Source organism: Rhinopithecus bieti, unplaced genomic scaffold (assembly GCF_001698545.2).
Source record: "Rhinopithecus bieti isolate Rb0 unplaced genomic scaffold, ASM169854v2 scaffold_10685, whole genome shotgun sequence".
NCBI lineage: Eukaryota > Metazoa > Chordata > Mammalia > Primates > Cercopithecidae > Rhinopithecus > Rhinopithecus bieti.
Window position 1 is genome coordinate 254,252 of NW_016806950.1, and position 9,741 is coordinate 263,992.

General features: G+C 42.1%; 1 protein-coding gene and 1 long non-coding RNA gene across 2 annotated transcripts in view; one reads left to right on the forward strand and one right to left on the reverse strand.

Moving 5' to 3' along the window:
- LOC108533944 (uncharacterized) overlaps positions 1-5,313 on the forward strand; it is an 18,553-nt gene extending 13,240 nt beyond the window's left edge. The window contains exon 3 of the long non-coding RNA XR_001886853.1: positions 5,166-5,313. This is a non-coding gene — a long non-coding RNA (uncharacterized LOC108533944). The remainder of the gene's footprint in view (positions 1-5,165) is intronic.
- Positions 5,068-9,741, reverse strand: part of NPEPPS (aminopeptidase puromycin sensitive) — a 101,080-nt gene continuing 96,406 nt past the window's right edge. Inside the window, exons 19-22 of the mRNA XM_017878983.1 lie at positions 8,746-8,853; positions 8,060-8,215; positions 7,447-7,494; positions 5,068-5,485 (exon numbers count right to left, since the gene is read on the reverse strand). Of these exons, the coding sequence (XP_017734472.1) occupies positions 5,333-5,485; positions 7,447-7,494; positions 8,060-8,215; positions 8,746-8,853 (465 nt within the window). The 3' untranslated portion in view covers positions 5,068-5,332. The remainder of the gene's footprint in view (positions 5,486-7,446; positions 7,495-8,059; positions 8,216-8,745; positions 8,854-9,741) is intronic.

Below are 9,741 nucleotides of genomic sequence, written 5' to 3' on the forward strand. Positions count from 1 at the left end.
GATCTCAGCTCACTGCAAGCTCCACCTCCCGGGTTTACGCCATTCTCCTGCCTCAGCCTCCCGAGTAGCTGGGACTACAGGCGCCCGCCACCTCCCCCGGCTAGTTTTTTGTATTTTTTAGTAGAGACGGGGTTTCACTGTGTTAGCCAGGATGGTCTCGATATCCTGACCTTGTGATCCGCCCATCTCGGCCTCCCAAAGTGCTGGGATTACAGGCTTGAGCCACCGCGCCCGGCCCAGAGTTCTTTATAAATGGCAGTAACAACTCACTTGACTTTCCTTCACCTGACACTGTCACCTGTCACAACATTGGCCATCAAATTGGTAGAACAACCAATCCTCTGATTTGGTTTCCTAGGGAAAGCAGTTCAGCTCAATGTTTTGTTAACATCAAGGCTCTTATTCTCACATTTGACACCAAACACCTCAGTCATTTTGCTTGCACCAGGGTTGGTACAAGAAGGCATGGTCCTTCTTGGGTGGGTGTTTGGCATTGTCGCAAATACTCATTTAGAGAAAACCAACTCTGAAACTCTCAAACTAGTATCTAGTAAAAGAAGAGATTCAGTTCTATCAGGCAATATATTATTCAATCAAGAATGACGCTGTAAGTATAGATTCAGCAGTATAAACATACTACCAAAAGCTTGGATTTTTATTTTTATTTTATTCATTTTATTTTTGAGATGGAGTTTCACTCTTGTTGCCCAGGCTGGAGTGCAATGGCGCGATCTCAGTTCACTGCAACCTCTGCCTCCCGGGTTCAAGCGATTCTCCTGCCTCAGCCTCCTGAGTAGCTGGGATTACAGGCGTGCACCACCACACTGGCTAATTTTTCTATTTTTAGCAGAGATGGGGTTTTGCCATGTGGGCCAAGTTGATCTTGATCTCCTGACCTCAGGTAATCCACCTGCCTTGGCAAGTGTTGGGATTACAGGCATGAGGTACTGTGCCTGGCCCACTTGCTTTTATTTAATGACTTGCTAAAAAATACAAACAAAAACCATTAGCACTTACATGTGGCTCTGTGATGTCTTTCTGGTAATTCTGGAAACTTTGGGTTATAGAATTTGAAGAATCTATTTAGAGCTATAGAACTCCTCTTAATCCTCCTCAAATTGTACTCAACAGATTTATTCCTTGCTCCCTAAAACCTATCCTTAGAAATTGCAAGCTGAGAATTCACCCACCACTGCCCACTGTTCCAAAAAGCTTTACTGAATCTCATTAATGAAAAGTAATGTAAAACTCTCCATAGGAGGCATTAACATACTTGTTTCTTCCAAACCTTCTGATTTCCACCAATATTTGTAACCAAAATATATTAGGAAAAATAATTAAGCTTTAATGCTATTGCCTGGCCCCATCTAACTATGATCTTTTAATTGTGGAGACATGGCAGTTCCCTGGAAGACCACAGCCTTTGGAGACTAGCAAGCGTGGCTAGATCACTGGTTCTTTTTTTTTTTTTTTTTTTTTTGAGACAGAGTCTCGCTCTGTAGCCCGGGCTGGAGTGCAGTGGCCGGATCTCAGCTCACTGCAAGCTCCGCCTCCCGGGTTTACGCCATTCTCCTGCCTCAGCCTCCCGAGTAACTGGGACTACAGGCGCCCGCCACCTCGCCCGGCTAGTTTTTTTTGTATTTTTTTAGTAGAGACGGGGTTTCACCGTGTTAGCCAGGATGGTCTCGATCTCCTGACATCGTGATCCGCCCGTCTCGGCCTCCCAAAGTGCTGGGATTACAGGCTTGAGCCACCGCGCCCGGCGATCACTGGTTCTGATAGTTATTTTGCTGTATTAATTTACCTAACTTTTCTGAGTCTGCGTTCTCATCTGTAAAATGGGTGTATGACTTATGATAGGGAGCTATTTGAAAGACAAAAACATTGACCAGAACAAGGCCTGGATTAAAAACCTTTAGAGGCCGGGCGCGGTTGCCCTCAAGGCCGCTATCCAGCACTTTGGGAGGCCGAGACGGCGCGGATCACGAGGTCAGGAGCATCGAAACATCGCCTGACTAACAACGGTGAACCGTCGTCTCCTAAAAATACAAAAAAAACTAGCCGGGCGAAGGTGGCGGCGCCTGTAGTCCGCCTCTCGGGGAGGGGCTGAGGCAGCGAGGGAATGGCGTAAAACCGCGGAGGCGGGCTTGCAGTGAGCTTGAGATCTGGCCACTTGCACTCCAGTCCGGGCGACAGAGCGGGACTCCCCTCAAAAAAAAAAATAAATTAAAAATTAAAAAAAAAAAAATAAAAACCTTGAGAGACCCAAGCAGCAGGGCTTATTGTGCCCAATTCACTCAAGGTACTCATAGAAAGAACACAAACTGAGGAAGGTTTAATAAAAGGGAACTATTTACAAAGACATGGACAAAGGTACAGGAAAATCAATGGCAGATAAGTCATTGTGTTTAATCAGGCTGGTTAACTGAGTGGATCAGGGCTGGTCTTCAAACTCTCTGACCTAAGGGGACTCTGTACCTCAGGCCTCCCCAAACGTGCTGGGATTACAGGCATATGAGTGGGACCGCGCCCAGCTTGAGTCTCCTTTTTTTTTTTTGGAGACGAGTTTTGTTTTTTTTTTTTTTTTGAGACGGATCTCGCTGTTCGCCCAGGCTGGGTGCAGTGGCCGGATCTCAGCTCCACTGCAAGCTCCGCCTCCCAGGTTTATGCATTCTCCTGCTCAGCCTCTCCGAGTAGCTGGGACTTACAGCGCCCGCCACCACGCCCGGCTAGTTTTTTGTATTTTTTAGTAAGAGACGGAGGTGTTCACGTGTTATCCAGTGATGGTCCGATCTCCTGACCTCGTGATCCGCCCGTCTCGGGCCTCCCAAAGGTGCTGGGATTACAGGCTTGACCACCGCGCTCGGCGAGTTTTGCTCTTGTTTGCCCAGGCTGTTAGTGGTAATGGAGTCTCAGCTCACCGCAACCTCCACCTCCTGGGTTCAAGCGATTCACCTGCCTCGCCTCCCGAGTAGCTGGAATTGGCAGGCATGGCTACCCACAGCTAATTTTTGTATTTGTAGTAGAGACGGCGGTTTCACCATGTTGGCCAGGCTGGTCTTGAATTCCTGACTCAGGTGATCCACCCATCTTGGCCTTCCAAAGTGCTGTTGATTACAGGCGTGAGCCACCGGCACCCTGCTCTCAAGTTCTTCCTCCTATTCCTAGGAATGGGAAGGAGCGAAGAGTTAGGAGCCAGAAGCAGAGGGGGCTGCTTGATAAGAGCTGTGGTCTTTGAAAGGGACACAGACAACCCATGTGACCTGGCAATGGAGAAAGTCAGAGTACTTCTGACCATCTTCTTTCCTCATGTCTTTTCATCTTTCTTTGGATATTACTAATTGGATAAACACAAGCTCAACGTCAGTAGGACAAGGGGAGCCATTCATGCAGTCCATGTAGGGTCAGCACCCCTGGGTCCGAGTGGGATGAAGAGGGGTTCTGAAAGAAAATGGAAGACATCCAGTATAACCTCTCCCTGGAATGTAATTCAAACTACTTAACTATTACACAGAAAAATCATGTATATGCTGAAAGTAAAATAACCTGTTTCCAGAATTTCTGATTGCTAAAAATTTCTGAGTTCTTCAATAAAACTGCATTTTTCTCGTCTTTTGGTTGCCCCTGCTCACTGGGCCTTAAGGCACCTTTGGAGAGCCTCGAGGCAGCCTGGAGGCATGGTGCCTGGACTAGGGTGCCTCAAAAAGTAGTGACTGAGGGTCTCAAGTTCATTCCTGAATTGCGGACTGTTAGAGTCTCCGAGAAGTTTTGAGAATGTAGAACTGATTTAGATGAATCTCAGGATTTTTCTTTAGGATCTATAGATTTAGGAATTAAGGAACTGGATTTTTCTTGAATTTGAAAATCCTAATGATAGTATAAACTTTGCATAAGGCCTACTGAATGATAGGAAAGTTTTTAGTTTCTTATCAAAGAGAATAACGTGAATAGGAATTCCAGTTTCACATTGACATTTTTATTAACGCCAACTGTTTTTTTTTTTTATTTTATTTTTTTAAAACATTAGCACAAAAAATGTTTCAAGGAAGCAGTCTCACAACTCTGATGGCCTTCTGGAAATACAGTTAAGCCACACCAAATATGAATTTATGTTAATAACAAAAAAAATTTTAAGAAAAAGGAAATAAGGTGGGAAAGAGGAAGGGGATGAGATTTAGATTTAGAACTCATTGGATTAAACAGGTGAGGCTTGTTAGTAGGATATACTGTTGAAGCGACACGTGGCAACAAGGCTTACAGTCTGTTTTTAAACCAGTACCACTAATGTAGAAGCCCTGCAGCGAGTTACCACTGACTTCTTGACACATAAATGAACCAGCGGAGAAAGCCAGTGTTGACACTGTTATGAAGGAGGTTCAAATAGTTGGCTTTGCTCAGACAACTAAGACCATTTTTAGCAGAATAAACTCATTCAGAAAGGCCTGGCTGAAGATCTTTTTATTTCTATTGGTGCTCACTGTGTGAATTTCAGGGTTCTATAAGTCATCTTTAAAAAGAAAGAAAAATAATGTATATCAGTTTCTTCTTATTTAAATGTGGCTATGAAAGATGTTCCTTATTATTTCTTTATCTCTAAGAAGGACACTGTGGGAATTGGGGGTATGGGGTGGAATAAAGGGGGAGCGATAAAAGACAAACCAGAAACAGGGTATGGGGTGTATAATGCTTTTTTTTTTTTTTTTTGGGCCAAGCTGGGGTCACAAAGGAAGGGGAAAGGCAAGGAGGAAACACTACCAATCCTTGGTTCAGATTGGTTATGCGGGAAAATATATCTTCCTGGCAATCCCCATGCCAAAAAAAAAAAAAAGCCACTTGGAATTATGCACTGACTCCAACTATGTTATGCCAGCTATCAGCCTTTTGTGTTTAACCATTCCCAGAAATGGATGCCACCCTTGGCTTATAGGCTGCTTATAGAAACCACTTCACAAAAATCCTCTTCACCAAGAAGCCTCTAGTTTCCTTTTGGTAGGTTATAAAAACAGAACATCTGTCATTAACAGTAGAGTGTTAAATACTTTTAACCACTGACAAGGCTTCAGAAAGTTTCACAGTTTCGTTATGCTCTATTTTATTACTATCATATTTACATTTTTATTTTTTATTTATTTTTTGCTGAATTGCTGATTTTCCTTTTTCAATAGAATTTAATTCTGGAGTGTGAGCAGGAACCAGTTAACTACATTCATTGTCCAACCCCCACTGGTTTGAAAGAAGACTCCAAATTCTTGGCATATGAATCAGCTGTTCAATAGCTCCACCTTATCCCTGCAGCGAAGCAGCAGAACCGCCAATGGCGGCACCTCAGGATTCACACTGTAGGTGGTGAGGCCTTCCGCTGAAGGAGGTACTGGTGGATGCTCTCAGCATCTCGCTTTAGCCAAGCAGCATTCAGCAGAATATTTTCACAACACTGCTGGATGGTACGCTCAGCTGAAGGAGCTGGGTGACTCTCGAAGAAAGCCTGGTATAAAACAACCAAGAATGCAGGATCATTACTAGCAATAAGAAGTTAATATTACAGGTTATGAAAAAATAACCACTGGTCTATATGAAGGATGCATAACCTTCAGGCATGAGAATTTACCACTACCACCCTCAGGCTAAAAGAAAACAAGCAACTGCATATAGGAATTCTCCCCTTAAATATTATATGCTTAACAACCTCATCAAAAGTTAATAAAGAGACAGAACCTACTGCTTTTCTTTTAGGCTAATTGTGTAGTGGTAATACAGTCTTTGGACTTAAGACTTGGAACTTGAATCTACGCTTTGTCATGTACTAGCTTGTGAATGAGAAAATTAACTGTTTTAAGTCTCAGTTTCCTCAACTATGAGAAAATATTTACTCCAGAAGATTAAAGAGACAATCCATATAAACATTTGACAAAATACCTAGCACAGAGTACTTAAGGATTCAACACATTTTGGCTGCTTCAAATAAAGATTAATTTGTAAGAGATGATAATACAAAGAAGTTTAAATTGCTGCTGTGCCCTAATAATTTAACATCCCACAGTTTTTTTTTTTTTTTTTTTTTGAGATAGGGTCTCACTGTGTTGCCCAGGCTAGAGTGCAATGAAGCGATCATGGCTCATCGCAGCCTCAACCTCCTGGGCTCAAGTAAACCTCCTACCTTAGTTTCCTGGGTAGCTGGGACCACAAGCATGCACTCCCAGGCCTAATTTATTTTTCCTTTTTGTAGAGATGGGGTCCTAGCATGTTGCCCAGACTGGTCTTGAACTCTTGAGCTCAAGCAATCCTCCCACCTCACCCTCCCAAAATGCTAGAATTACAGGAATCCAACATTTTTAATACAGTAAAACAATTTCTAAGTTTATAATTTATCACAATGCTTAATGATTAAAAGTTGAATAAACTTTTCTAATAGTTTCACAGAAAACAAAGCAACTCTTAAACACCAACTGGCAAAATGATGAGGCTTTTCCTTTGAATTAGTCACCACAGGAGTGAAAGACAGAATGACTAATCCATCTGATTAAACATAGACCTTTTAGAAATCAATAACCTTATTTACAGAGATGACAATTGCTACTGTTCCAAGGCTCCTAAACATGGTTCAGTTCTCAGGGCCTCAAGTCTTTTTCCATTCCATTTCAGTAAGTAGTACTAACATTTACACACCAGAAACCTGAGGATTATCCTGGGTTGTTTTCTTCCTCTCCCAGATATGCTCACAACAGAGAAGCCAATCAATAAATATTGTTGAACTAATGGTTAACAAATTCAAGCCCTTGAATCTCCTTCATTACTCCATCTCCTCCACTACTGCCACAACCCTACTGTAAGCTATTCTATCATTCTTGCTGGGAGAGTTAGCTTCCCAACATCTTCTCTTCCTCATTCCAAACTATTATCTACATTGCAGCCAGACTGAAATTTTTATAACACAAATCAGATCAAGTCACTGCCTTGTTTTATAAACCATTTGAAGGCTTTCCATCATTTTTAGGAAATTTTTTATTTTTTCTTTTTGAGACAGAGTCTCACTCTGTCACCCAGGCTGGAGTGCAATGGCATGATCTCAGCTCACTGCAACCTCTGCCTCCTGGGCTCAAGCGATTCTCCTGCCTCAGCCTCCCAAGTAGCTGGGATTACAGGTGTGCACCACCATGCCCAGCTAATTTGGGGTTTCACCATGTTGCCCAGGCTGGTCTTCAACTCCTGACCTCAGGTGATCCACCCGCCTCGGCCTCCCAAAGTGCTGAGATTACAGGTGTGAGCTACCATGCCCGGCTATTTTTAGGAAATTCTTAATATGGCCTATACGGCCCTGCGTGATGTCTTTCTCTAAACAAAAACACAGAGATGCTACAGCACATTATCCCAACACTATAATTACAACCAGGTTATTGTTTTTACTTACTAGATTGAAAAGTGAAGAGTAAACAGTGTTTTCCTTACCTTAACCTCTCCAGCCATTTTATCAACTGCAAATCCCTCAACTGATAGCTGTAAAACAATGGTTTTAAATAGTAAGTGAAACTAAAAGAGGCTGGGAACAAACTTCCATTTACCCTAAAAACAAATCATTATGTTCTCTGCCAACTTCAGTCTGTTATAAAGGATGTGTGATGGGAGATGGAGAAGTCCTTAAATAAAGCCAGTAACTATTTAAGGAAACTTTTTTTTGAGACGGAGTTTCACACTTATTGCCCAGGCTGGAGTGCAATGGCCTCATCTCACCACAACCTCCACCTCCCAGGTTCAAGCAATTTTCCTGCCTCAGCCTCCCAAGCAGCTGGGATTACAGGCGCACGCCACCACGCTTGGCTAATTGTTGTATTTTTAGTAGGGACAGGGTTTCACCATGTTGGCCAGGCTGGTCTCGAACTCCCGATCTCAGGTGATCTGTCCACCTTGGCCTCCCAAAGTGCTGGGATTACAGGCGTGAGCCACTGTGCCTGGCCATAGGAAACTTTTAAAGAGCAAAGACCACAATGTATGGGTGTAGTGAATCATGGATGTCACTCAATAATATCCATGATTAGCAAGCTACTCAAAATTTTTCACATACCTTTATTAGTCTGGATATTAAGAATCCTCCCTGGTATCGGTTATAAAGTTCTTCCCAGTTGTCCTTTATGAATTTCCAAGCAGCTTTCCTTCCATGCTTGCTGCCTCCAGCTACTCCACCAATTACCGATACAGTGTCCTGTGGACGTACCTCTTCCTAAAAAAAGAAAGAGCTAAAAGTCTAGTGTATCAAAAACATATTCTGGTACCAGAAAGTGCAACATACTGTTGACACTGAAGTAATCACACTGAAGACACTTATTCCTTGTTTTAGGAATAACTGGCACCAGAAGTTCTCAGCAAAGAGGATAATGTTTAACCTAAAGATCAACCAAAATAAGAATGAGGTACTGAGACAGGTTCAGACAGACAGACTGCTCAACAGATACTTGCTTAGGAGCCTATAGGTTTAAGAAAGGAAGAGACACAAAGTAAGCAAAGGCATAAGCCAGTTTCCCAGTTTTCAAGAGTCCCTGTCCTCATAGTTTCCATTCTGGAGAGAGAATTCTGATTCTCGCCACTAGTGGGAGAAAAACAGAAGTCAGTAACAAAAACTCAAGCCAGTTGATCTGGAAAAGGAAGCTTTAGTTAGGGTTAAGGCAGCTCAAGAGGATCAGAGCTGAATCAGAGACACTTGTCACAGATGGCTAATGATTCACTCTAAATGCAGTTTTCACTGTAACTTACTGAAAGTGCAAACGTGAGGACTTTTTGAATCAGGTCAGGCAAAAGAGTAGCGCCAAGGACTCTTTCGATTCGGTTTTTCTCTTCTTGCATATCTGCTTGTTTATGAAGCTACAGGAAAAAAGATAAAGATTGGAATAGTTAACTCTCCCTTGGATGTTCTGTATATAATTGTATGAGCTTCTTCCCCAATAAGGTAAAACTTAGGTTCTATATTCTCACTAGGGAAGAATGGCAGGACATTACATTAACAAAAGAGAATACTTTTCAAGATGCTTTGGGCTGGGTGCAGTGGCTCACACCTGTAATCCCAGCACTTTGGGAGGCCGAGGCGGGTGGATCACCTCAGGTCAAGAGTTCGAGATCAGCCTGGCCAACATGGTGAAACCCCATTTCTACTAAAAATACAAAAAAAAAAAAAAAAATTAGCCAGGTGTGGTGGTGCCCACCTGTAATCCCAGCTACTCGGGAGGCCGAGGCGGGAGAATCGCTTGAACCTGGGAGGTTGCAGTGAGCCAAAATCGTGCCACTGCACTCCAGCCTGGGCAAGAGAGCGAGACTCTGTCTCAAAAAAAAAAGAGAAAAAAATGATGCTTTGGCACTAAATTTGTCATCTGCTGTTACACTAAGTAAATCACTAGATGTAAATGCTCACCAGATGAACAGCCTGTCATTAGTTCAGACTAGTTTAACATCAAGATCTACGAGGTAAAATCTATCATAGCCAGATTCTTTATATTATTGATATCTAGCTAATGTTTTGTGTTAAAAGAACAAACTAATCATTAGTCATCTTATACCAGTTCATCAAATTAATTTATAATAGTGAAAAACTGAAAATGAATACTGTAATTACTTATAAAATGCATTATTTAAAGTTATATTTTAAGAATATCTCATGATACAAACATGTTCTTATATTTAATATATGTAAGAAAGTAGACAAAAGAGAAAAATCCTAAATTTAAAAAAAAAAAAATATATATATATATATATATA